Source organism: Tenrec ecaudatus, chromosome 6 (genome assembly GCF_050624435.1).
Source record: "Tenrec ecaudatus isolate mTenEca1 chromosome 6, mTenEca1.hap1, whole genome shotgun sequence".
Lineage (NCBI taxonomy): Eukaryota > Metazoa > Chordata > Mammalia > Afrosoricida > Tenrecidae > Tenrec > Tenrec ecaudatus.
The window spans coordinates 126,345,253-126,373,235 of record NC_134535.1 but is presented as its reverse complement, the minus strand read 5'-3'; the positions used below and the strand labels follow the sequence as shown (position 1 = coordinate 126,373,235).

The 27,983-nt window shown below is 47.8% G+C and overlaps 1 protein-coding gene across 1 annotated transcript; it reads left to right on the top strand.

Annotated features, from left to right (window-relative positions):
• Positions 1–1,706: 1,706 nt before the first annotated feature.
• Positions 1,707–12,016, top strand: C1S (complement C1s). The gene is made up of 12 exons (XM_075552107.1): positions 1,707–1,984; positions 3,083–3,160; positions 3,578–3,785; positions 4,322–4,499; positions 5,234–5,359; positions 5,859–6,058; positions 6,257–6,410; positions 6,780–6,895; positions 7,274–7,352; positions 7,879–8,007; positions 9,505–9,579; positions 10,808–12,016. Exons 2-12 carry the CDS (start codon positions 3,156–3,158, stop codon positions 11,596–11,598), a joined length of 2,061 nt encoding a protein of 686 aa, XP_075408222.1. The 5' UTR covers positions 1,707–1,984; positions 3,083–3,155; the 3' UTR covers positions 11,599–12,016.
• Positions 12,017–27,983: the final 15,967 nt, after the last annotated feature.

Here is a 27,983-nt window from a genome sequence, read left to right as displayed (position 1 = left end):
CTCGGAGTGACGGGTGAATTTGAACTGCTGACCTTTTGCTTGGCAGCCCTGCCTGTCACCCCCTGCACCAGCATGGCTCCTAGAAACCAGATTCCCCTCTAGGGTCTACTACTGAGGCAAGTCTACTGAGAGAGAGGCTGCCCCTCTGGGAACCGACAAGGAGAGTGGTAGCAACCCACGTTCAAACACATTCTGCCAGAGAGTGAAGCTTTGCGCACTGCGGGTCGAAGGTCAGAAAGAACTCCATGGAGGCTGAATCAATGTGGAGACTCAAAAATGGACCAGGGCTCCAACCTAGCGCTCAGCATTTAAGCTCTAGTACACCTCTCACTGGTCAGATTGACCTTGATCACCTGGCTGGGGTCACCCTATCAGGGTTCTTTGGTGTAAAGTTCTTTCCCCTGCCCCTTCTCTATTCTGAAGCACGGCAAGCAAAGCCCATTCTAAAGGAGTGGGGTCAGGCTCCACCTCCTTGAGGGCAGAATTGCCAGGTTCCAGAAAGCAGGTTGTGACTCAGCGGCCCTGTGCCCACAGCAGCAAACACTGCCAGCCCTGCCCGTCCTCACCGCTGTACGCTTGAGCCAATCTGCAGCCACTGGGTCCATCCATCTTGTTGAGGGTTTTCTTCTTTTGTTGCCGAACTTCCAAGCAGGACGCTCTTCTTCAGGAATTGGTGCCTTCTGATAAACAACATGCCCAGAGGACGTGAGACAAAGTCTCTCCATCCTCGCTTCCAAGGAGCATTCTGGTTGAGCTTCTGCCAAGACACATTTGTTTGTTCCTCTGACCAAACCCAAAACTAAACCTAACCCACTGCCATCGACCTGATTTTGACTCATATCAACTCAGAGCAGGCTGTCCATAGGGATTCTAGGCTGTCGGTCGTTACGGGGACAGATCGTCTCACCTTTTCCCCGAGTAGCTGCCATGGGGGTCGAACAGTCCAGGGTCATTTCGCTATTCTTTGTCAACTGTCATTCCAACCAACCAATTCTCGAGTCTCCTTAGCCATTGTCTACTTTCGCCTGTGTCAGAGATGATTGAAAATACCAATAGTCAAGGCTTGGGTCAGGTGCCCCTGGGCCTTCAAAGGGATGCCTTTGCTTGTGAATACTTTTCAAGGGTCTTTGTGCAGCAAATTTGCCCAGTGCAATTCGTCATCTGAAGTTTTGTAACTGCTGCTTCCGTGGACACCGAAATCTTAGACGATGTTAAAAGCAAAACCCCAGAACTTCACTATTGCCACACGAGGTTTGATTTTTCTCTTCCATTCCATTTTTTAAAAACGAATAGTTTTAAAAACAGAACTGCTTTTCTTTTTCTTCTATTCTTTCAGCTCGAGATATCTGCCAAGTGCGTTCTTCCCTTTGGATGTTTCTGACTGTAGGTGTCTGCACGTTCCATGATGATAACGTGGCTTTGTCTTCTTGAGCTGTGCTTTGAAATCTTCTGTTCAGGTCTTTCACTTCATAGTTTCTTCCATTTGTTTGAGCCATGTTCTGATCGCTCGTCTCTTTTAAATCGGGATTCGCATATAGCTGGAAGGCTGGACTTTTTTGACTTGGCTTCTTCCCCGTGTTATCAATCCCCGCCTTTTCTCAAAAATCACCTGACTTCCCTGAAAACTTGGTAACACACCCTTTGGCTGAAAAAGAGCGTTGGGCAATCCGTGAAACTCCTCATGCCTCGGGCAGCCTGGATAGCGGACTCCCCGCAAGGAAGAGACTGCAGTTCTTCTTTCAAAAGCAGAGGGAGCTCCAATATCATGATCGAGTTACTCTTGTCCTAAGTCCTGGTCTCCCAGCCCCCTCTTTGTGAAAGTCAGGGAATTTCAGACAAGCCCACTCGGTCGGTCGGTTGAGACTCATCTGCCCAGAACCAGGACAAGGAGGCCGGCGGAGGTGCTGCAGAGGGATCGTCCACACCCGGTGCTGCTCCCCGAGAGCATGCCCACTGGCCCACTTGTTCCCATCAGCTTCTGAAGGTAAAAAATAACCTCATTCAAATAAACAAATAAATGAAAAGAGCCAGAGCTTTAATGGAGGGAAAAGAGAGGCAGAAAATCCTGGGTGGGAAGGTTCGGGGCAAAGACAGGCAGGTATGGAGCCAAAAAAGTAAAAATAAAAATCAGGAGGAGTAGGGGAAAAGTTATAAATAAAAGGATACAGGACAAAGAGAAGCTATTTCTCTTAGGTTGACCCCACTCACTTCCCAATCACCCCACTGCCTACTACTGTTTTCTGGGTTAAAAATACTTTGGGCAAGATTTTTTTTAGGAATGGTGGGAAGATCTTCATTGCCTTTAGTAAAGAGGGAAAAACAACACAAAAACAAAAAAATCCCAATACACACACACACATCCCAAAACAAACCTGGACAATTACGGTAGGGAACTGAGACAGTATCTTTTGTTTCCTTTTATGCCTCTTGCATCTCAGTGGCTCCCCTTTGCTTGCCCCATGCAAACGTGCCTAACCCGCAGCAGCACTTCTGCTCCCACCCCCTTGGTCCCCAGGCGGGAGCCTTCCCTGCGAAGGCAGCTGCTGCCTCCATCAGTGGCCATGAGAGCAGCCCAGAACCGCTTGCCACAGCAAATGTGGCAAAGAGACTTTGTCTGAAGTGACATCGGGTGAAACTCCTCAAACTCAGGGTGGAAAGAGGGGCGTTGCCTTGTGCGGGTAGGAAAGAGGCTTGGAAGTGTGGAGGTGGAGAACACGGAATAGAAAATCAAGGAAGTAGAAAGCTCAGAGAAAGCCCTCATATCCTTGAGAGAGAGAGAGAGAGAGAGAGAGAGAGAGAGAGAGAGAGAGAGAGAGAGAGAGACAGAGACAGAGACAGAGACAGAGACAGAGACTGACTGGGAGAATGTCGAGGGAAGCAGGGCGAGAGAGACAAGCTCTCAGTGTAGTCTGGACCGGGGACGGGGTGAGAGGATCTGTGTAAATCCGTGTAGCGCACGGTGGTTCATAGTGACAGGGTTCTGCTTAACGATATGATGTGACGGCGACACTGATGACCCTCGCCACCAAAGCAGGTGCCTGTATGTAGTAGACAAATACAGCCAGGCCTTCCCTGCCCTTAGCTTCAAAGTCCAGAAGTGCAGAGAGCCAGGACCGAGGGACGTGCTGCTCATCGGGTTGGACAAATCACCAGTGATGTGGTAAGTGACCAGGGAGCCACAGGCACGGGCAGAGACCTCATTCTCATCATTTCTCAGACCCGAAGCCTAGCTCTCTTTGCTTGACCTTGGCCTTTTGCCTTTATTCTTCTCCATGGCCCATTAGCTGCCCTGCTCCATCCCCCTTCCATCTTCCTGTGACAGTGGTTCTCAACCCCTGGGTCTCGACCCCTTGGGGGTCGAATGACCCTTTCATAAGGGTCGCTGAATTCATAACTAGCAAAATTCCAGTGAAGTAGCAACGAAAATCATGTTATGGTTGGGGGTCACCACCACGAGAAACTGTATGAAAGGGTCGCAGCATGAGGAAGGTTGAGAACCACTGCCCCATGACAAACGCTAGAGTCTTAGACCAGGTCACAAAGACTAGGGTCACCCACCTCTATCTTTCTTTTTCAGGTTCATTTTCATATTTCCCCTTTTGTCATGGGTTTATGCTGAGCCTACCATGTATGGGGAGATCCTGTCCCCGAACTATCCTCAGACATATCCCAACGAGCTAGAGAAATCCTGGGATATAGAAGTTCCCGACGGATACGGGATTCACCTCTACTTCACCCATCTGGATATCGAACTCTCGGAAAACTGTGACTATGACTCTGTGCAGGTACATGAGGAGCATTTCGAGATTCGAGCTCGGAGGCTGTAATGAGAGGGTGTAGGACGGACTGCCCAGGCCGACAGGGAGCTGGAGTGGAATAGTTCAAATGTTGTAAATGCTGCTCCCGCTCCATCTGACTTTCCCTGACTTTGTGGTGGTGCTCTGGGTTAGGTGTTGGGCCATGAACTGCGACGTTGGTGGTCCAACCCCCCAGCTGCTCTGCGGGAGAAAGATGGGTCCGACTGCTCTTGTATCGACTTACAGTCTCAGAAGCCCTAGGTTGGATTTGCTGTGAGTTGGAATGGGCAGCAGGTTTGGATTTCTCCTTCTTTCTTAGGGCCTTTAATTCGTTTATTTTTTATTCCGGTAAATATGTATGGAACAGAAACTTTGCCATTTAAATATTTTTTACATGTGAATTTCAGTAACAATAATTTTGTCCGTCACGTCGTTCCACCATCACCACGATGGGTTGCCGCAATTTCCACCACCCTTCACAAAAGCTTAGGCCCTCCTGTGTTTATCTTGGACTGTTCTCTTAGATCATGTCAGGAGGCCACGTAGAAGGAATTCTTTGTGGGCAGAGGACCAGCAAGGATCCCGGCTCCCCCATTGTGGAAGAGTTCCAAGTCCCGTACAATAAACTCCAGGTGATCTTCAAATCAGATTTCTCCAATGAAGAGCGCTTCACTGGATTTGCTGCCTACTATGTAGCCGTAGGTATGGGTCACCGTCTGTTTCCGCTTGCTTGTCCCAGCCACGAGGTCAGAAAACACAAACCGCCGAGCCATGAATGAGGACGGTTCTTCCAGTGTTGATTGGCATAAGGTCCTCCGTAAATTATCCTTGTGAAATTCAAATATATGATGGTATCTTAGTGCTGATGGTAATGGCACATCATATAATTCATAGTGGTCTCACAGAGAGAGTGTGTGTCCTGCTTCTAGGGGGGAAGACAGGAGTTCCCAGAATCCTCAGGAGAAGGCCCTGCCCACACAGAGGCATGATTGGCTATGACCTGGTTGCCAGGCTAGACCCCACCCCTTCACTCAAGTTGACAGGAGATTATGTAACTGCCACGCTTTGTTTAGATCGGATCGGAGGACCAACAACAGACAAAGTAATAGATGTGCTCATTGTTTCTTCCTGCATAAGACATCCCCATCGTGTTTAACCTGTAGGGGATTGTCTGAAGCTGGAATGCTCTGTAGGTAAGGGAGTTCAAGGGGTCCTGGTGTTGAGAGCCCCCCTCTAGCAGTGCAATGATAGAGCACAACCCTGGAACCTTCTTACATTAGAACAATATAGTGTAACACCATCCTAACGACGCTCCCTTCAGCTCTTTCAGCAAGGAGCCTGAAAGACTGTGTCTTCCCCTCCTAGTTTGGGGTCTAAACTCATTCTTCCTTCTAGGTGTTTGTCCTTAACCTCAAGGTTTTCTTTGCTCTTTTTAGACATAAATGAGTGCACAGACTTTGCAGATGCCCCTTGCAGTCATTTTTGCAACAACTTTATTGGCGGCTACTATTGCTCTTGCCCCCCGGAGTACTTCCTCCATGATGATATGAAGAGCTGTGGAGGTGAGCTTGGCCTCAAGAAGGATGCCCTTCCCTGAGGCTCGGAAGGGCTGGAGCCTGGTGACGGCTCAACTTCCGTCTTTCCATTTTAGTGAGAGCCTTGTCTGGGCCTCTTAAATACATAAGCGATAGCTAGTTATACATTTATATAAACTTATGCATATACATAAACTTAGACCCATCATATGTATTTAAGCGATGCGTTAGCTGAGGGGAAACCACGAGAGGAGAAAAAGACAAGGCTGCAGGGTAAAGTTAGTTAAATGGAGAAGACAGACACGTGGGACGTCCATAACCTTGAAAGATTCTGCCATCGGCAAAGCGGTAGAAACCCAAGAGGCATTAGATAGCCCCTGCTCATTAGTCTTACACACAGCTTCTGCCAGGTCTGGATTTCAGGCTAGTGTGAATGGGGAACCATCAGTTCCGGAGTAAAGGAATTGTAGGGAAGCCCGTTGCTTGATCTCACCTTGGATCCTCCCTTTCTGTGTTTCTCTGTTAGTCAATTGCAGTGGGGATGTGTTCACCACACTGATTGGAGAGATTGCCAGTCCCAATTACCCCAACCCATACCCAGAGAACTCGAGGTGTGAATACCAGATCGTACTGGAGGAAGGCTACCAAGTGGTGGTAACTGTGCGGCGAGAAGACTTTGATGTGGAATCTATGGATTCGGAGGGGAACTGTCCGGACAGTTTAAGTGTGCGTGAGCGTTGATTACATTTCCCCCTGACTTGAGCAAAGAGATCTTTTCTTGATGGCGAAATGATCTTTCTTTCTGCTTCGTATTTTCTTTTTGCCTCATCTATGATCTGTTACTTTTATTCTCTCACTTAAAAAACAAACACGACCTTCTTTTAATTCTTTCTCTCCTGATTGTGTCATTTTGTTTTCTTTCAGTTTGTTGCGAGAGATCAGCAATTCGGCCCTTACTGTGGGAATGGATTCCCTGGGCCGTTAAATATTGAAACCAAGACGAATGCTCTTGATGTCATCTTCCAAACTGACCAAGAAGTGCAAAAAAAGGGCTGGAAACTTCGTTACCATGGAGATCGTGAGTAGCCTAGAAGTTGTCCTTTAATTGGTAGTACCAATGTCCCTGAGCAACCTAGAATCAAAATTACTGTCTGAATGGGAATGCCAAACTGTTTCATTAGTGCTCACATTTGCGACTGCTTAAAAAGATCAAAACCTATCAGCGCGTGCTGTAACCCGAGTAACCCGTCAGCCCTGAGAGTGCGGGCAATTTGGGGTGGTGTGGTAATACCGGATTGCTTTAGACATCTACCGTATTGGAGCGAAGGTAGCGGGACTGAGACTAAGTGAACGATTTTAGAAAGTATGACAGTGTTATCAAATGGCGTGGAGAGTTTCCAGCTACCAAGTCATTTATTTATTTTTCTGTTTTGAATTGTGTTCTAAGCTATCCCGTGCCCGAAAGAAATCCTTGCTAATTCTGTGTGGGAGCCTGAGAAGGCAAAATACGTGTTTAAAGATGTGGTGAAGATAAGCTGCCTGGATGGGTTTGAAGTGGTGGAGGTAAAGTACCCCTCAGGCTTCTCCTTCATCACTGCGAGGCTGTCCCCTTGTTTACGTGGTGTCCCGGTTCACGTCAGCTACCATTCCAGTTCCATGAGCAGAGCAGCTCAAGACCACAAGTCTTTCCTTGTGACTCATGGAGCTCTCTGGTTGGCGTGCCAGTCTCTTTTTGTCATCTTGGGGAGGTGGGGGCTGAGAAGCTAAGGTAAGATTGTCATTACACCCCTAGGCCGTGGACGCTTTGGGCCATTCTGCTGAGATGGCTTCCAACTTCTGGTGGCAAGGCCTCCTCTGAGGTCCAGGGCCAGAGATAGATTCCGCTATTGGTGCTATTTCTCTGGTCACTCGTGCTCAGTTAATGCCTGTTATTATCTCCAGGGAAACATTGGTTCAACCTCCTTCTATTCTACTTGTCAAAGCAATGGAAAGTGGAGTCATTCCAAACGGAAATGTCAACGTAAGCATCTCTTCAAATGCGGACGCCCCTTCTTTCGAAAGGAATCGAAAGATTGGCCCATCAAGATTCAAATGCAATTATTTTTTCTTAGGTTCTTGAGAGAATGGGTTGAATTTTTAAAAAAGGAATGCAGTCATTGAGACTTCTCTAGTCCCGGTTCTGATCTGGTTGCAGGCTAGCCAGACCACTCAGGTTACTGCAGAGAAGACTGGGAGAGTGAATAGCCCCGTGTGGGTGCGTGCCTGCCTCCCACTGGGGACTTCAACCACCGAGGACCAGGCTCCTCTTGTAGTCTTGAAGGGGTCATCTGAACTGGCAGGACTCAGGGAACTGAGGAGTTGAGTGGGGGCAGCTGGTCGGGCCACACAGAGGGTGGGGTGGGGAGATTCATTCCCATGCGTGTTTATGGATGAGTTTATGTGGGATGAGGAAGGAGTGCAGAACATGCCTGGGAGGGTGGAATTGGGTCTAGGACTCTTTCCAGGGGGGTTGTCTTGCCCGTCACTCTCCTGCCTTATTCCTGTAGCTGTGGACTGTGGTGTTCCTGAAGCCATTCAGCACGGGAAAGCCGAAGATCCAGGAGACACTCTATTTGGCTCTGTCACTCGCTATACTTGCGAGCAGCCATATTACACCATGGACAATGACGGAAGTGGTAGGTTACTTTTGCTAGAGGAAAGCAAGAGAGGAGGAGAGGAGGGAGGAGGAGGCAGGAGGGTGAATAAAATGATCTTTCTGGGTTGAAGAGAGTTCACAGAGAAATAGATATCTGTCCATACTTTTGGCTTAGGCTAAAGGTAATAGTTTTCCTATGGGGCAGAGTAAGGTCTTTGAGACCAGCCATAGGGGATGATGGAGGGCACTTAGCTACATCTCACAGCTCCGACAGGAATCACCCCTATGACATCCATGTCCTACAGCCATCCAGCTTCTGAAAAATTATTTAACTGCAAAAGCCATCGGGGTAATGCTTTCAGTCTCAGGTGACCATCCTACGAAGGCTTGCTTTGCCAATGTAGCTGCCCCGAGGGGCTGGATGAGGCAAACTACATCCTACTACGCTGTTGGCTCCCTTCCTTTATTTTTCCCAAATGTAGCGCTTCCTACATTTGTACGAGATTTCTCCTTCCGTCTGCTTCTGAGGCTTTTCCTGCCTTTTCACTGACAGAATATAATCCAGAGGAATAGCTGTATTTTAATTTGAAGTATTCTTTAAAAAAAAAAGAATTTTATTGGCACATAATCCACAACTCATACAATTCAATAGTTCAGGCATGTCAAAGAGCTATACGAGCATTATCACAGTCAATTGTAGACATTTTCTCCTGCCTTGTACTCATGGTTATTAGCACCTCATTTCCCCTCACCCTCCAAGAAACCATTTATCCTGTCTCTGTGAATTCACCCCTCCTGGATTTCATATACCGAAAAACGTACAAAACCAAAGAAACAAAAAAGTTAACAACCATAACAACGACACAGAGAAAAACCTTAATTGAAAAGAACACAGAAAATGTTAAGAAACTAAAACAACTTTAAAATGGGCCAAGAGGGAGATCGGATGGCAGGTTGTTAAAGTTTAACCTAGCGATGTCTGCCATCATCCATTTTCCAATGCACTCTGCATGATAGCAAGGCTACTGATTTGAGACGTTCTTACGGGTTTTTTTTAGGGGGTGGGAAGCCTGCTTTCTTTCCATTTCAGGCGTAAGGATGGGATGGGCTCATCTCCCACCTGGCTACCCTTCTATCCCCTCCCTGAGCCATGGCTGGGTTGCAGGGTGACCTCTGGGGCTGTGGACATGCAGGTGACATTGTCGGGAGCTGAGGCCCAGCCAGGAGGAATTAGTTTAGTAGGCAGGGGCCTGGGCCAGCCCCCACTGAGAGGGTTAGGCTAGACTTGCTCCTTGTGGCCCAGGGAGACAGCCACCATGCAGGGCCATGTGTGCCCTGGCACTTTTAGGCTTGAGAGCCTCCTTCTTCCCCAGTGGCAGCTGCCAGAGCCTGGCCCAGCCCAGTCTTACGGTTCTTTTCTGGCTGACTTGATGATACCTTCTTGCATCCCGAGGAGCGGAGGCGCTGATAGAAGGGAGGGCACGGAAGAGGAAGGATGCAGGGGTGAGTGTGTCCTGCGTCTCTTGTGTTACTGCAGGGGAGTACCGCTGTTCCAGCAACGGGAGCTGGGTGAACGATGTGTTGGGCGTGACGCTGCCGAAATGCGTTCCAGGTGAGCAGGGCTCAGGGGTGTGTACAAACCCTAGGCACAGGTGCAGGTGAGTGGGGCCGTCACCTTCTGAAAGCAGCTGCAGTCTTCACGGGGAAGGACTTAACAGTCCTGCCTCTGTCAGGGTCCAGGACAACGACGTGGAGACAGCACTGGGAGGTGGAGGGGGGCCTGCCAAGGTCTCCAGGAATGCCCCCAATCACCCTGGGTCAGGCCGATGGAAAGGAACAAGAAAAGCAAGCCAGTGATAGTTGGCGTCTGAGTCAGGGACAAGGGGGCTGGTAATGTGGAGACAGGAAGGGGATGCACGGTTTTCCGGAGTGAGGAGGCGACACTCGGAAACCAAACTAGCTGCACAGCTTAGTGGTGAAATTCAAATCGACGTGGCAACGAGCTGCAGAGGAGTAAAGCCAATGAGAGGTTGCAGGCAGATCAGAGGCGAAGCCTGAAGAATGATTCCGGCGGAAGCCACAGTGCTATTGAGAGGCAGGGAGTGCATACCTTTGTTGTGTTCTTGATCTCCTTCAAGTCCGTGGCAGCCCTGAGGTAAGTGGGACCAGACCCAGGGTAGCGACGCGGGAATGAGAGCAAGAACTCAGAGCTCCTAAGGGACAGGATCAGGCTTTGAACCCTGGCCTCTCTCAGGCCAACGCCCATAGTTCACTGCTTTGTCTGTTCAGGCTGACTGGTGAGGGCTTTTAGGTAAGGCAACTTCACCTGAAGTCAAATTCCATTTCAGCTGCCCTTGATAGTGGCAGAAAGGATTGTCCCGGGAACCCAGTCAGTGGGGCGTAGAGGCCAAGGGGAAAGAAGGCCCTCTCCTTGACCTTCGTCTGTAGGCTGACCTTGGATCAGAACTACGAACAGGTGATGAGGTGTGATGTGGGCATCAGAAAGAGGTAAAATGCTGCTCTCTTCCACCGGTGTGAGGCGATGGTCTAAAGGGACCCAGTCAAGCTGTCAATAGCATCAGGCACTAGCTGATTTGGATGCACTGGTCTAACTAGCCTTCTGCCAGAGCCTGCCTGTGGCCCAAGAGGGCTGTTTGGGCCTTCAGTAGAGTCGAGATGAGTCAGGTCCTGAGATGGGTTAACCAAGGGCATGGTGGGCTGTATCCTACAAGAGAACTTCGCTGTCGCTGCGGGGCAGAGGTCTCTGAGTGAGTGGCAGTTTGCAGGAGACAAACATCGATTGCTTGCTCTCTCCTCACCGTGTTTTGGTTCCTTCTTAGTCTGTGGAGTGCCCAGCAAGACCTTTGCAGGAAAGCAGAGGATCTTTGGAGGAGTCCGTGCAGAGATCCAAAATTTCCCCTGGCAAGTTTTCTTCGCAAATCCACGGGCTGGCGGGGCTCTCATTGACGAGTACTGGGTGCTGACGGCGGCCCATGTTGTGGAGGAAAATCAGGACCCCAAAATGTATGTTGGTTCCACCTCAGTGCGCACCGCACATCTGGAAGATGCCCAGATGCTCACTGCAGAGCAAGTGATTATTCATCCTGGTTGGGAATTCCTGGATGTACCAGAATCCCGGAAGAATTACAACAATGACATTGCCCTCGTGAGACTGAAAGACCCAGTGAAAATGGGACCCACTGTGTCCCCCATCTGCCTGCCAGGCACAACCCCAGAATATAGCCCCACAGTGGGAGACTTGGGGCTAATCTCAGGTTGGGGCAGAACAGAGTCCAAAGACCATGTTGCCTACATCCACGGGGCAAAGTTACCCATCGCTCCTTTACACAATTGCAAGGGGATGCAGGTGGAAGATATGCGGTCCTATGTTTTCACTGATAACATGATCTGTGCTGGGGGTGAGAAGGGGGTTGATAGCTGTAAAGGGGACAGTGGGGGCCCCTTTGTTATACAAGACCCCAATGTAGAGACCCCCAAATTTTATGTATCTGGCCTGGTGTCCTGGGGCCCCAAGCAGTGTGGGATTTACGGGCTCTACACCAAAGTGAAGAACTATCTTGGTTGGATAAAAAAGACTATGCAGGAAAACAGCACCCCCAGGACAGACTAAGCCGGACCTTCACGGCCACCCTTTCCAAGGAGCATCATGAGTCTCCGGATTGGTGTGACCAGTCCATTGCTTTCAGTTCCTCCCGATAGTCTTACTACTTCACTGTGACCGAGAGAAGGCATAGGAGTAAGATTGAGCTAGAACCTGTCAGGACACCTGAGAGGAGAACTTGATGGTGCATTGGCCTCATTGTTCAGTTGCGCTCTGAATCTGTGGCGTCTCGCCCCCACCCCGCTCAGTGCCTGCTATAGACAACAACACCACGGGGAGGGCGCCCCTATTCTGCATTTTCAGTAGGGAGTTCCCTTTCCTGATGACTCTGAAATCTTGCTGTTGGAGCATCCTTGGTTGTTTCTCTTTCGTAGCTCTGAAGTTCTGTTTATCATTCTTAGTTATAATAAAGCATGCTGATAGCTCAGTTCTGGCTGACTAGCTTTATTCCACAGGCGGAACTTGGAACAACAGAAAGGGAATGGAGTAAAGAGCTACTGTGTCATGAAGAGTGGGGTGTTTGGTATGAGTATTTAATTGTCATTAAAGAAAGAGTTCGTCTTGTATTCTTTGGTATTGCGCATTAGCATGAACACCCCCAACACCAGGCACCATAGTCTCTCTGCTTTCCAAGCCCATGAAACATACACGATCCTCATTCAGAAGACCGTGTGCCGCAGTGAGGGTTTGGTTGTTGGAAAGCTTAAAGGATCAACTGCGGAGGTACAGGCTGATTCCATATGTCATCTGAAAATCGTCAAAGGATTTTCTCATTTCTGTAATGCCACATGATGACTTCATAATCATTAAAAAGAAATTCAGCATGCCCTTATCTGTTTTCTAGGTGGGTTTAGTCAGTAGTAAAAATGTCCTCTCTGGGTTGAACTGTCTACTATACCAAGTGCTAGAGCCGAATGTTCCGTGGGGCTGGACCCAAAGGCTCTAGCGCAGCGGTTCTCAACCTGTGGGTCGTGACCCCTTTGTGGGTCGAAAGACCCTTTCACAGGGGTCACCCGATTCACAACAGTAGCAAAATGACAGTGATGAAGTAGCAACAAAAATAAATTTATGACAGGGGGTCACCACACATGAGGAACTGTATGAAAGGGTCACAGCGTGAGGAAGGTTGAGAACCCCTGGGCTAGCGGAAGGGAATTTCAAACAAATAAACACAAGAACCAGAATAGCCTCCTCCTTGCAAAAATAATTAGTGATGAGAAATGGCCACAGGCTAGAAACTGCTGTTAGGTGAATTCTAAAATGGAAAGTTAGCATTGAAAACGGACAACAGGAGGATTTTCTTAGGGACGGTCGTAGTCGCCCTAGCAGAGTGGCTAGTGTAAGTTGATGACTGTTTAACATCCCCCCCACCAGTCATGGTTAAAAAACTTATCATTGCAAATTAGGTAAAGGTTTACAGAGCAGGTCATCAGTTTTGCCTTCGGCAATTCATAGACTCTTAGTTTCAACTCATCCGTTATAATTGCTTAAAGTACCATCACTTATTTCCTTTCTTCTCTGTGTTTTCTATTTCCATAACTTCTTTCCTAACCCTCTGTACCTTGCCCTTGGGGAAATCTACCCTTTTGATCTTAAATGATTGACTAACACGGGGGGGGGGGGGGGGGGGGGTGAGTTTGGTTCCAGACTTGAAGGTAAGAGCCATACTCGTGGGCTTCTACCATTCTCTAGCAACCAGAAAGCCTGTTTCTTTTGGGATTTTGAGTTTTGGTTCATATTACCACCACCCCTTCCCTCTCACCCCCAGCCCCATTCTGACCTTGATATTCTAATGTGATCCTTTTCAGAGCAATTGGAAGTCTGAGTTCAGGGCGCGCGGTTCTGGGAACCGGAGCTCTCTGTCTGCGCTGGGAGAAAAATCCTGGTCTCCTTCAGCTTTGGTTCGTTGGTGAGGCAGCAGGGCCTCAGCTCTCCCCACCTGAGCCTGCTCCGGTGCCCGAAAGGAGTCCTGGTGGCAGAGCGTGGTCCACACTGACTGGCTCACTCCAAGTTAGCTGGAGAAGGGAGAAGAATGAGGCAGTCTGCTCCCGTAGAGCCTCTTAAAGTCTCAGAAATCCAAAGAGGGCATCTACTCTGTCCGGTAGGACGGTGTGAGTCGGATTGTCTCGATGGCAGTAGGTTTGGCTTCTGCACCTAAACGGCTCCTTCAGTATCTCAAAATGTACTGGTTCCAGGCACAGTCTACATGGATACAACCTAATTAACAAAACAAAGAGAACCCTATTTACAGATGGCATTCCATCCACGAGTATGTGTAAGTATGAAACGACAGCTACAACAATGACAACCATAAAAACTCACTGCTATCACGTGGATTCGGACTCAGAGACTCTATCGGACAGAGTAGAGCTATCCTGTGCGGTTTCGAGACGGGAAATCGTTACGAGAGTAGAAAGCCTCATCTTTCTCCTTCAGAGTAGCTGGTGGTTTCACACTGCTGACCCTGTGGTTACCAGCCCAAGTCCTAACCCACTACGCCACCAGGAATAAATATAGACATTAGCATTTACAACACTTTTTTTGGGGGGAAACCATTCAATCCATAACAAACTCTAATTAAAGGGCCTTAGAATCAAAGAGGAATGACGAGAGGTCGCCTCTGTGCTCCAAATAGCACACAGCCCTTTACCTTATGCCTTTACTCTGGGGGCTGTAATCACCACCACTTACTCCTCCCACGTAGCAAATGCAGTGGACTTGACCGTGTACTATGGACTGCAGTGTTTAAGGTGGTGAAGATGGATCCTTCCAGGAAAAGAAGAGGGATTGCAGAAAAATTAAGATATTGAAACATAATCTGTGATGAACTTCTCTTCTTTTATAATCAAAATTGTATGATTATACATTGCTGGTGTTGGCCATGCTCTCTGAAGACTCTGGGAAGATCCTTCTCCTCTTTCAACCTCGCAGTGGTTGCTGGCGATCCTGCTGTTCCGTGCCTCATAGACCCATCACCTTAATCTCTATATCTACCTTTGTCTCTGTGTCGAAATCTTCTCATAGGGACACCTGTCATTGGACTAGGGCCCACCCAAATCCAGTGTGACCTCGTCTTCATTTGATGACGTCTGCAGAAACGCCATTTCCAAACAAGGCCACACTCGAAGACTCTGGAAGTTTGGACGGAAGCATCTTTAAAACTTCTGTTAGGAATCGGTTAAAGGTTTACAGAGGAGGAGGGTTTCCCATTCAACAGTTCATACATATTTTGTTTCATGTCATTGATTGCAGTCCTGACAATGTAGCATTATGGTTCTCTTTGCCCTGTGTTTCCGGTTTCTGCTCCCCACTCTTTCCTAACAATTCTCAAGGTTGCCCTGGAGGAAATGCTGCCCCTTTGGCTTCAAATGGTTGATGATTCTAGCCTCCCTGGTGTTCTTGCACGCCTGTAAGACTGCATCTCATTTGAGGCTGACCCTCAATGGGATGGAGGGACGCAGTGGCTGCAACAATGGGCTCAAACATAACAATTGGGAGCAGGACAGCGGACGAGGCAGTGTTTCATTCTATCGTCGCTGTGAGTTGGAACCAACTTCCTGACACCTAAGAACAGCAGCAAATCATCTGGCTGAAATCGAGCCACCGGGGTGAGCTCATTTCCAGATCTGAAGGGTGACGAGAGTCGTAGTCTCAGGGATTTCACCAGTCTCTATCTGACCAGGAAATCCGGGTTGTGCATGGTTAAGTAATTTTGAATTCTGTTCCATGTTTTTCTCTCATTTTATCCAGATCTTCCTAATGCGATTTTCCCCCAGAGCAGTTTGTAGTGAGAGCCAGGGTTTCAGGGCTGAGGGCACTGGCGTTCACATGGTCCATTGCACTGATAGCGTCCCTAGGTCTTCAGTTATCCTCCCTCTTTCGTCCAGCTGTGAAACACAGTAGCCGCACCTTGGACGACCACTCACTAGCTGTTCCGACCTCAGTCGCTATTCCCCGAAGCAGGATGTAGAACATTATTGTTGCGGACTAGCTTATGATGTGACAGTTAGGTTTTGTGTCAACTTGACTGCATCGAGATTCACAGTCATTCAACAGTCCAGGCCTGGAATTCCCTTTGGATGTGATTTAACATAATGTGACCGTTTCCATGATGGGATCTGCTGGGAGCAGTGAAGCCGTTGTAAGAAGCTTAGGGTAGCGTGCAAGCCCTTACTCAGGTCACAAGCCTGATGCAATTGAAAGGAGGTTTCCCGTGGGCTGTGGCCAACTTCCTAAATAAAGAGATATTGGCGGAAAGCTTGCTTGCTTTTTGCTGGGTCGGGATCCTGTTTCTGGATTGTTGACCTCTGGTTCTTTGGACTTGAACCAACTTCCTGCCATATTGCCTGCCAGTCCAGAGAGACATCTGACCTGCGGCCTTTGAATTCATCTACCTCTGCAGCCTGTGATGTTCTTGCCTCTCCTGGATTTATCAGCCCTTAAGCTATGTGAGCCTGGAGAAGCATCCAGTGTACTAACTAGTCCACAACTTGAAACCAGACTGGACTTACACTATTCTAAAAATGCGTGAGCTATCTTCATGACATAAATCTATCTATCATCTATCTATCTATCTATCTATCATCTATCTGCTTTTGCTTCTCTAGAGAACCCTATTGAACCCATATGCCAAATATATCTCTTTGGAGGACACAATTATACCCGCTACAGGGTAATACCAAGAAATGAACCTGTGGTCTGACAAGTAACTGAAAAAGGAAGTCTATCACTGCCATAGGGAATCTACAGTTTATCTGGCTTCAGTCTTTGCTGATGAGCAAGATTTCCCATTGATAAATTAAACTGAAGGAATTCCTTCTTTGCTGCGGCGTGTGCAGTGTGCAGGGTATGGGCTTTGCATGTGTGTTAGGTTGGGTTGCCTAGAGAAACAAATCCATAAAAACTCATATGTGTATAAGAGGGAGTTTTATATAAAGGGTAATTGTATGTTAAGAAAGCATTCCAACCCAGTCCAGTCCAAGCCCATAAGTCCGATACCAATCTATAAAGTCCTCTTCAGCCTCACGAAACACATGCAATGACACCGAATGCAGGACGATCACAGGCCAGTGGGTAGAAAGTCTGGATCCAGTGGTGTTGTGAGCATTTCAGCGCTGGCAGGGGGTCTCCATGTGGCTGGAGACCAGCTTCAGTGGTCTGGTTGCATCAGGGTAGGCCCATGTGGCTTGTCCAGCTCGGGCCACTAGCGTAGTTCCATGTGTCTTGTCAGCTGAGCAGAGAAAGTGTGTCTTCTGCCTCCAAGGAGGAAATCCCAGATTTCCCAGAATTCTTAAGAGAAAGCCATGCCCACACAGAGACCTCATTGGCTAGGATCTGATTGACATAGTAGACTCCACCTCTTCACTCTTCATCCTCCAGCTGGCAAACGATTATGTAACTACCACCATGGCACAGCACACTAAGACTTGCCCCAGATCCTCCCCCCCGCCCCCCGGGTGAATGGCAGGGTGGGGAGCTAAGTGAGTCATCCTCAGAGATTCCAGACGTGGGAGGAACTCAATGAAACGCTCTAAGTTTCTTTTGTGAATTTTATCCTTCTGTAGCTTACCAGTTATTGCGCATAATATGTCACAAGTCACTTGGGAGCAACCTGTGTCCATTTTACCTGAGAATTAGGAAAAGACATCCATGTTTAAAAAAGATGAGGCATTGCCAACATGCCAATTCAAACTGATAGCAACCCTACAGGGCAGAGTAGAAGTGTCCTTTCGGGTTTCTGCGGCTGACATTTTTTATCTCATCTTTCTCACGCAGAGTCCCTGGTGGGCCCCACCTCCGTGTGATTAACCAGCACAGCCAGTGACCCACGACACCACTAGCACTTCCTTCGGTTAAAAAAGGTCTATCTTACTGTAATGGAGTGAATGGTGTCCCTTGAAATATGTGTCTGAATGTGGGCCTTCTCCTAAAATTTGCACCCTGAACTTGAACTTCTAACTTCCTAAACCGTGAGAGAATAAATTTCTGTAAAAGCCAAATAAAAGAAAGAGAGCTGTGTGTGTGTGTGTGTGTGTGTGTGTGTGTGTCTTAGGCCAGGCAGAGAACATGGTGCTCACCAGTGAAGAGAACTTGAAGATATGAAACCTAGTTGAAACTGGTTTCTAGACAGAAGAGATGATTTTGGAACTCTCTAAATTGCTGTTTTGGGGATTCTTAGAATAAAAAAAATTCTGTGGAAATGTGACATTGTGTGATTTTCCTGTTTGTTTTTTTTAAACAAAAATCTGAAAATATGAGAAAACTTTGATTATGAGAAAAATTTAATTTTGATCAAATCCATGAGCTCTCCACTAATATATTTTATGATGTGAGAAGAAATCTTTTTCTTTAGGAACATAGATGCACAGAAAGGTTCATAGGCAGTGCCCGCTCCTTGGTCCCCCAATGGTCACATCTCATGAACTCTGCTGTGGCCCGTTGCCTGTGCGTGAGCCCTGACTCCCGGCAGCCTCATGGGAGCACAGGAGACCGACTGCACAGGGTTTCTACCGTATGTGGCCGGGAACCCCTCGTGGACTACAAACCCAAAACCAAGACATTGACACGAGGTCAATGGGGACGTAGCAGGGGCTTCAAAATGTTCGTGGAAAGTGGAACTAAGTGGTAATTAGATTGTTCACCTCACGTTGGCCGACTCATCCAGATGATTTGTCCATGTCTTGTTTATGTCTTAATAATCAGGTCTGTATTTTAAAAAAAGATCGTGTATTTCCCCCCCACGGAGACTGTGAAGCCTCCTCATAGAGTTTGGTGCCATCTTGTCGTGTGTGTGGACTGATGTAACCAAGATCAAGAGCGCGCCTATCATCACGCACCTATCATCACACGCCTATCATCACGTGGCTCTCTCTCATGGCATCTGCGTACAGACACACCGTTCTCGTTGTAAGGTCCTCTCTCAGTTTAAGAGAGCAAACCCTTGAAAGAGAAACAGTATTTTTCAAGTGTGCTCACTCACGCTGGGGCCAGAGAGAGAGGAGCCTGAGCATCAAACTGGGTGGGGTTGGGGGGATTAGGCGGAGCCACCAGGGACCACAGTGGGAAACTTAAGCACATTTTTTTTTTTCAAAAAGCCAGTCTTTTAATTTCAAAAAAGCTGTGCCACACATTTCTACCGGGTGCCGATGGTCACCTGCCATACTCGCACGAGGTTATCTGTGTAACCTGCAAACAGAGTCTGGCCATCAGCAGACCAGGCCAGAGACGTGCACTGGGGCGGTTCAGCCTTGCTGCTGGTGCTGATCACTTCTTGCTTCAGCTCATCAACAATGATCCTGCCCTCCAAGTCCCAGATCTTGATGCTGGGGCCGGTGGCAGCACAGAGCCAGTAGCGGTTGGGACTGAAGCACAGGGCGTTGATAATGTCTCCTCCATCGAGGGTATAAAGGTGTCAAGCACAGTCTTGAAAGGAGAATACCCTATTGGGGGGACTTGTCTCCTGGGGCCACAGGTTCCATGTTCAATCACCTGCCTCTGGCTTCACACTAAGGAATATCAGAGACGGAAGACTAGCCCCTGCAGTCAGGAACTAGTTCTAATGTGAGCCATGTGTCCTGTCTAAAGGTTCCTGGGAGAGGCAAATAGTTTATGCTTCGCTACGGACCTAAATATTGATGGTTCAGACCCATCCAGTGACATCTCAGTGTGGGAAACCGACCCGGGAAGAGAATGCATGCAGTCAAATTCTCTACGTTCATATGTTCAGGAGTCTGGGAGGCCGGGACTCCTGTGGAGGGAGACCTTCATGTTCGTGGCTTGGCGATGTGTCCCACTCACATTCTCCCAAGTAAAAGTTACTCCCTACGATGTCCCACCCCTCACCCTGACCCCCTTGTAATAATGCCAATCTTAAAATGCTTGCAAGTGACAGGTCCCTAGGTCAGGGATAAAGGGGATTGTCTTCCTGAATGCCTGCCCTAGCAAAAATTAGCCAGACGGCTGAGAAGTGGGTGAGGGAGACATCGGATGGTGTGAGATATGGCAAAATAATAATACTTTACAAATTATCAAGGGTTCAGGGGGGAGTGGGGAACGGAGAGGGAGGGGAAAATGAGGAGTTGATGCCAAGGGCTCAAGTAGAAAGTGGGTGTTTTGAGAATGATGATGGCAAAAGATGTACGAATGTGCTGGACACAATTGATGTATGTATGGATAGTGATAAGAATTGTCTGAGCCCCCAGTAAAATGATTTAAAAAGGGGTTGGAAAGAAATCAGGCACACTAATTAGACACCCAGGGAAAATCCAACCTGGGCCCACACACAATGCTAGGCACCAGTGACATGACATCATCACACAGGTATGCCTACACTTAGTCAACAGGTTGGCCATACGCTCCACCAGTGGGCTGGGAGGGTGTAAACGCAGGCCGTGCCTCTTCTGCCCCTCGTTCCCGTGCGCTCTGCAAGTGGAGCGTGTGGTTCCTCCTGCTGCTTCCAGCCCACTCACTCTCAGGGTTTCCTGCTCTTGGCTCCACACGCGGGTTCCGCACTCCTGATCCGGCATTCCTTCCACGTGCTTTTCCACGCTCTCTCCCAAAGGTCGTTTTCTGTTGCAAACTTTCCCATGGTCCCGCCATGTGGCCCTGCACGCTTTCAGGGAACAACGGGTACTTTCTGACACTGTAATATTTGAAACTTTTCTTTGTCTCGTACAAGTCACTTGGAGTTACAAAGTGCTTCTGCTGTGTGAATTCTTTCCGCGTCGAGAAGCAAGAACTGAAGTAAACCACCACAGAAACCTAACACAGGCCCATGGCTGCTACCACACATGCTTGAAGGCTGCTTGGCTGAAAACAGTCTGCCATGGAAAGCAATCAGACCCTATTGTCAGTTCCACCCTAAGTAGGGCCCACTCCCTTCTGATAAGATTGCTCCCCTGGAGAGGAGCTCAAAGACCCCTAAGGTCAAGCCAGCCCAAGGTTAGGCTGCCATCTTGACTCTAGAATCCACCCATCTTGTTACCTATGTACCTTCCTGTCACCTGTGTGCCTCGGCATCTCCCATTTCCTATTGTGTGTGTACCCCTAGCTTATCCCCCCCCCATGTTACTTGTATGCTTCTAATACAACCCTTTCCTGTTAAGTGTGTGCGAGAGAATACATCACGGCCTCATTCTGGCGCTGGTCTTCACTGGGAGAGGCGAGCCCTGCATGCCTTGTCTCGTGTCTCTTTAATTTACCCCTTAGGACCCATCCAGATGTGGGGCTGGATCCCACGCCTCAGGAGAAAGGCCTGGCCGGGGTGGGGAGAAACCGAATGGATGGCATGGGGGGAACAGGGCACTAACCCACCCAGGGGGAGAGTGTTGGTTGTGTCCCCACAGAACTGGAACAGGCATACGGACCCCACCATGAGACGCCAAACCAGGAGGGCAACGTAAAGTGCGGAGGAATCCACAGAGACTGGACCATAAGCCGGTCCCAACCAGAATTAGCCCGACCCCCACCATCGATGGGAGTACCACAGAAAATGAAAATAGATCGTCTGGTGTGGGAAAGGAACTGACCTACCACACCACTCCCAGAAGGAAGCTGAAGCAAAGGAAGGAGGAAGAACGGACCGCAACACACCTGGGCCCACCAAGCTCAGAGGACGATAGCCCGGCTCGAAGGGCCCATTGTACAGAGAGGAGCATACAGCCGGCCCCACAGCGAGATGCGACATCCTGCACTGACCCATGGCCCAGCACCGGAGACAGTGGGGGATGTGTGACTGAGCTGCCCCCCTCCCCCCACACACACTGAGGCAAACACTGGGGGTGTGCAATGGAGAGGCAGGGGAAGCAGAGCAAAGAGGTCCCGAGGGAGTATAAAGGATGGACTTTGGGACCAGGACATGGCATCCCATCAGACTTGCCCAAAAAACACTCCTAAAGGTCAACGAACAGACCTCGAACTACTAACAGGGTGTTTTTTTTTTTTTTGCTGTCTTTTTGTTTTTTCTTTTTTTCTCTTCTTTTAAATTTTGTATGTCAGTGGCTTTTTTGTTTGTTAGTGTGTCGGTGTTGCTGCTGTCGAAGCCATGTTCTTATGTGCCACCTCGGTGCTGTCAAAACCATCTGCATTTGTATGCACATATTACTGTATCTGCAGGTCCACCTAGATAAGATAGGCTGGACAAACAATGTGAGAAGAAAATAACGGGATCAACAGTGCCGGTGGGACATGAGAGTGTGGGAGGGAGGGGAAGGGAGGAGGTGTTGGCCAACCCAGGGACAAGGGAACAACAGTGGTTCAAAGCCAGTGCCAGGGAGGGGATGGGAGGACTGGTAGGGATTAACCAAGGGCAAGGTAACTGAGAGGAATTACTGAAACCAGAATGAAGGCTGAACATGGTAGTGGGACAGGAGGAAAGTGTAAGGAAATAGAGGGAAGGAGTAGGAAGCAAAGGGCATACATAGAAGCCTAAATACAAACATGTACATATGTAAATATATTTATGATTATGGAGGAAATAGACCTATGTACATACATTTATAGGTTCAGTAGTAGGGTAGTAGGTGGACATTGGGCCTCCTCGTGTGCATTCCCTCAATACAAGAGCACCTTGCTCAGCTAAACGGTGATTCCATGAGACCCACCTTCCCGACATGATCGCTGAAGACAGACATGTGCATAAGCAAACATGGTGAAGAAAGCTGATGGTGCCCGGCTATCAAAAAGATATAGCATCTGGGGTCGTAAAGGTTTGAAGGCAAACAAGCGACCATCTAGCTCGGAAGCAACAAAGCCCACAGAAAAGCACACAAGCCTAAGTGAACACTAGGTGTTGAAGGGATCAGGTAGCAGACACCAAAAAACAAAAACCATCATTGTGTGATCACCTTCCCCACATAAACACTGAAGACGAAGGTGTGCATAAGCAAGTGTACTGAAGAAGGCTGATGGTGCCCGGCTATTGAGAGATATAGTGTCTGGGGACGTAAAGGCTTGAAAGTAAACAAGCGGCCATCTAGCCCAGAAGCAACAAAGCCCACATGGAAGCAGCACACCAATATGTGTGATCATGCAGGACAGAGGGGACCAGGTTTCAAACAACAAAGGCGGGGAAAAGAATCATATCACCGTGAATGAGGGGAGTGCGTGATGGGGACCCAATGCCCATCTGTAGACAACTGGACATCCCTTATAGAGGGGTAGTGGGGAGGAGATGAGTCACTCAGGGTTCAGTGTAGCAACAGTGACACTTACAACCTTCCTCTAGTTCTTAAACGCTTCCTCCCCCCAACTATCATGATCCCAATTCTACCTTGCAAACCTGGTTAGCCCAGAGGATGCACAGCGGTACAGCTGGGATCTGGAAACTCAGGGAATCTAGGACAGATGAACCCCTCAGGACCAGCGGTGGGAGTGGTGACACTGGGAGGGAAGGGGGTGTAGAAAGGGAGAACCGATTTCGGGGATCTATGTGTAACCTCCTCTCTGGGGGATGGGCAACAGGAAAGTGGGTGAAGGGAGATGCCGGGCAGTGTAAGATAAGATAAAAATAATAATTTATAAATTATTAAGAGTTCATGAGGGAGGGGGAGCGGGGAGGGAGGAGGAGGGAACAAAGGAAAATGAGCTGATTCCAGGAACCCAAGCGGAAGGTGAATTTTGAGAATGACGAGGGCAGCGAATGTATAAGGGTGCTTTACTCAATGCATGTATGTGTGGATTGTGCTGAGAGTTGTATGAGCCCCAATAAAATGATTTAAAAAAGAGAAAGGCCTGGCGATCTGCTTTCATAAATCTTAGAGGCGAGAACATGCCATGGAGCAGTTCTATTCTGACACACAGGGGATTGCCGCCAGTCAAATGGATCTGATGACAAGAAAGCGCTGTTACCCTTCAAACAGGGGGTTTGTAGCCTGTGTCTCCCCCATGCTTAGCCTGGGCGCAAATCGTTTCATCTTTTTGGTGGTAGGGGGGTCTGAGTTCTGAATACTTTGGGCATGATATGCGCGGGTTTTCTGGGTTTCGGCAAAATGAAAATGCTTCTTGATTTCTCTTAGGCAGAAAAAAAGAAGGCCCTAAAGTTTCTAACGGGAGCAAAGAGGATGGTTATAAATTGGTGACAAAAGAAAGAAAGAAGAGCCTGAGGATTAGTGGAGGGGAGACTCAGGACAGAGGTTGAACAGAATCTGGGGTTCCTGTAGGCCAGCGCTCTCAGGCAGCTCGGAAGGGCTGAGTGGCGATGGAAGATGCAAGAGAACCTGGCAGGCTCCCAGAGCCTCGCGGAGGTGGTGCGCTCGGCGAAGAGCTGACTCAAACGAACAGAAAACCCCGAGAAAGACTTTGGAGAAAATTAAGCAGCTCTCTCTTTGCTGGGGACGTTGGGGTAGGTGGGAGGTCCTCTCCGTGGGACGAAAATTAATGCAGAGATGGTTGTCAATAGTTTGTCGAGTTGGCTTAGTTCATCTTGGTGGCCTTGAGTCCTTGTAAGTCTGCTTGCCTGGTCCTTGGCCATGTACACATTAGTCCTGTCAACTCTGAGGCTAGAATAACTAGATGGAGTCCAGTTGCACTACCAGCTACTCTGAAAAGGATGACAGTAGAAGATCCTGGAGAGACTGTGGGATGAAGGCCTCAAGTCACAGGAGAGTGCAGGCTTACTGGCCAGATAGAGATTGGTAGAACCCCAAAGACTATGGCCCTTCGCAACCCTTCAAATCTGGAGCCGAACTCACCCCTGTATTAGAATAATAATCAGTCAGTTAAGATAAAAAGGGCAGTATTTACCCAAGGTCAGAGGGTTAGAAAAGGAGAAATGGAAACCGGAAACACAAGGAGGAAGTAGAAGAAGCAATGACACACTGAGGGGATGGAAATAGATGAGTTGACATCATTCAAGGTGTATGAATGATTTATTGAATGTGAAATTCATGATCTGCTCCATAAAACTTCACCTAATTCACAATCAATGTTAAAAAAAAAACTTAGTTCACGTGGCAGTTACATAATCTGTCAAGTTGAGTGAAGGGGTGGAGTCTTGCCTGTCAATCAGATCACGAAGTGATCCACCAGGAGGATTCTGGGAACTACCAACAGGAGGATTCTGGGAACTCCCTGAAGGTGGGACACACGTACTCTGCTTCACATTCTGTTGACAAGGCAGATGAAGCTATGTCGATGGCAGCCAGAGCCCTGGAGCTGGAGGAACCACGTGGAGAGCCCCGCCAGACTTTCACCCACTGGCCTGTGATCTTCCTGCTTTCAGCACCATTGCATGTGCTACATGAGTCTAAAGAGGAGTTTATGGACTAGTATTGACATATAGACTAATATTGGAATTATGGCCTTGATCCAGACTGGGCTGGGATGTTTTCTCAATATACAATTGCTCTTTTATATAAAACTCGCTCTTAAACACGAGTGTCAATGAATTTGTTTCTCTAGTCTACCCGAACTAACACAGTTCACTGTAATCACTTTACTGTATGTTTGTTGTCCATCATCCTCTCTTGCCCCCTTTACTCCATCTCTTCTTTTCCTAATTTAAATTCCGTATAGCAACTCTCTTGCGTACACTTTAGTTTAAACAAACTCTCCTGGTAAAAATCAAACTCTGCCTTCCAAGTAGTTGTATTGATGCAGCTGATAATAACTGAGAACAGAAATGTCTCACTTTTTTACTAAGGGCCCTGACCCTCTACTGAATCCTTCATCCTCCTCTCACACCCAAACCAAACCCACTCATTGCGTTTATTCCATCCATAACCCAAGGAAAACTCAACTACCATCGAGTCATTCATGGAGTCTTCCTCCCAACCAAACTCAAACTCCAAGCACACCGCCACTGAATTGATCCAACTCTCAGTGACCCGACAGGACAAGGTACGGCGGCCCCATATGGATTTCCAAGACTAACTCTTTAAGGGAGTAGAAAGCCTCATCTTTTCCGTGTGGAGTGGTTGGTGGCTTTTAACTGCTGACCTTGTGATTCACATTACAGCGCATAACTGTTATGCCACCAGAGCTCCTCAGCGCCCCCATAAAGCAGAGTAGAATTGCGTCTTAGGGCTTCTGAGAGGCTGACTCTTCCTGGGAGCAGGCATTTTTCTCCTAAGGAATGGCTGGTGAGTTTGAACCACGGACGTCGTTTTGACATTCCAATCCTTAATCCACGGCACCACCAATTTCAGGCAATCAAAAAGGCGTTTTAGGCCATTCTCGCTCTCGTTCTCCTACATGACTATTTAATTCTGTCTTCTTTCCTTCAGCCCCCAGCCCCTTCTCGAGCTTCAGTCAGCAATGACCTATCTTCCATCTCACCAACACAAACAAAGAACGAGACCTTTTACATATGGTTATAGATCCAACAGCCTATTCACCAGCTACTGGAACACCAGCTTCTGATCCCTTAGTCTCTCCAGCCTGCTTGTCACCATGAACAACCATCCATGTTCTCAATCGAGTCCACACTACCTCCCCACCTAACTGGCCATGGTTAGCATTTGCCTTTTTGTGTATGACTGCTATGAGTTGAAATCATCTTGATGGCAATTTGGTTTCTTTTTTACTTTTTTCTTTTTAGCTTTTAACATTGTGTAATTCCCATCTGGATACAAACATGTCCGTTCTCTAATCTTAAAAAGCTCTCGAATGCATACTCCCAACCGCTTGCCCCACTTTTTAGTTTCCTTTCACAGAAAACAAAACAAGTGGTCATGCTTTCTGTTTCTAGTTCCCATTCTTTCTACCACTCCGGTTTGACTTTTGCCCTTTTCATTCCACCAAAATATGCCTTTCGGGGCCACCTTGGTATGATTCTCACCTCATCTTGACTTACACGACATTGGTCACTTCTCTTCTTTGATGTATTTTTGTCCTTGGCTCCTGAAATACTAAGCTTTCCAGGTTTACTGCCTGTGCTTCCTTGCGGATTCGTCCTGTTCCCGGATGGTCAGAGCATAGTCCTGTCTTCTTTCTACCCAAGTTCACACCCTTCGTAGCCTCCCCCAAGTTTGTGGCTTTAGATATTATTTAAATCTACAAATGACCACCAGTTTATTTTCAGTTTGGACCTCTTTCCTTACTACAAATTTAAATGTCAACTCCAATTCCCTCAACTCCAAATTTGTATACCAAACAGCCTATCAGCATCTCACCTTGGGTCTCTGATGAACACACAGAATGCATGTATGATGCTTGTTTTAATGTGCTAGTCTTCTAATTCTATGTCAGCCTTAACTGAATTTTGATCAATTTTCTCCTCATTGTGGTCATATTTTCCAGCTTCTTTGCCTCATGTTTTTGATTGAATGCCATATTTTGATCTTGCTGGGTGCTGGTTATTTTTGTGATTCTATAAATATTGCTGAGCTTTGTTCTGCGATTCAGTAAGTTGTTGGAAGCAATTTGATTCTTTTGAGTCTTGTTTTAAAAGGCTGTTGGATGGGAACAGAGCAATGTTGCACCTAGAACTGGTTATGCCCACTCTGAAGCAAGGCCCTTCTCTGTAGCCACCCAATGGCCCAGGAGTTGATGTTTCCTAGTCCATGATGGATCAGGCTCTGTGCGGTCTTGGTGAGCTCATGGTATGCATTCCTCTAGTAATCTCATGGGTTTTTTTGTTTTGTTTTGTTCCCCCCCTCCACTCTTGGGTAGTTTCTTCATACACAAGTGTTGACCAATACTTTGCTGAATACTTAAGGGAATTTTCAGTCGACTTCTGGAATTTTCCATCTGCGTAGGTCTCCCATCTCAGTCTTGTGAAATCTTTTGGAGTTTTGGCCTTTCCCTCAAGTCCACTGTGCTCCGTGTAGGTTTCTCCTTTCAGTGCCTCAGCTTGGACATTCTCTCAAAGCAGGCCACTGAGGCAACGTGGAACTTAGTCTCTCAGAGGCCACTGTCCTTTGTTACTGCTGTCTAGTGTCTTGAAGAATATTGTGAGACTCAGTGGGCACTGAGTTCATGCTCACGGTGGTGGGACCATTTGGAGAGGGCTATCAGTAACGGTTGTACGATACAAAGAGTATAGTCAATGGCACTGAATTACACATGCTGAAGTTGTTGAATGCGAAAATGCCTGCCACAATTGAAAAAAATAATCACACACATAACAAGGAGTACAAGGAAGAAGAAAATGTTCTAAAATTGATTGTGGTCATGATTGTACTATTGAATTAACTGTAGGATACGTTGATGGAGTATCAATAGAACTGTTAAAAAACCAAAGAAGAAAAAAATATAAAGACTGCAATATCTAAGCCTCAAACAAACAAACAAACACGCAGACAGATGCGCTGTGAGCGGTGTAAGAGTCACCTGGGAACCATGGGGTATTGACAAGGAGGAAAGACACCGGGCCCACACCTCCTTTGGACTGTTAGTCTCGGGCAGACGGGGTTGGCAAACTGGCTTGCTAGCCACTATATGCAGTTCTTTTGGAA

Excerpts from the sequence above, each read along its gene's own strand:
- C1S (XM_075552107.1), top strand. Across the intron at positions 5,360-5,858 it reads TGATATGAAGAGCTGTGGAG|TCAATTGCAGTGGGGATGTG; the intron begins GTGAGCTTGGCC and ends TTTCTCTGTTAG. Across the intron at positions 8,008-9,504 it reads CATGGACAATGACGGAAGTG|GGGAGTACCGCTGTTCCAGC; the intron begins GTAGGTTACTTT and ends GTGTTACTGCAG.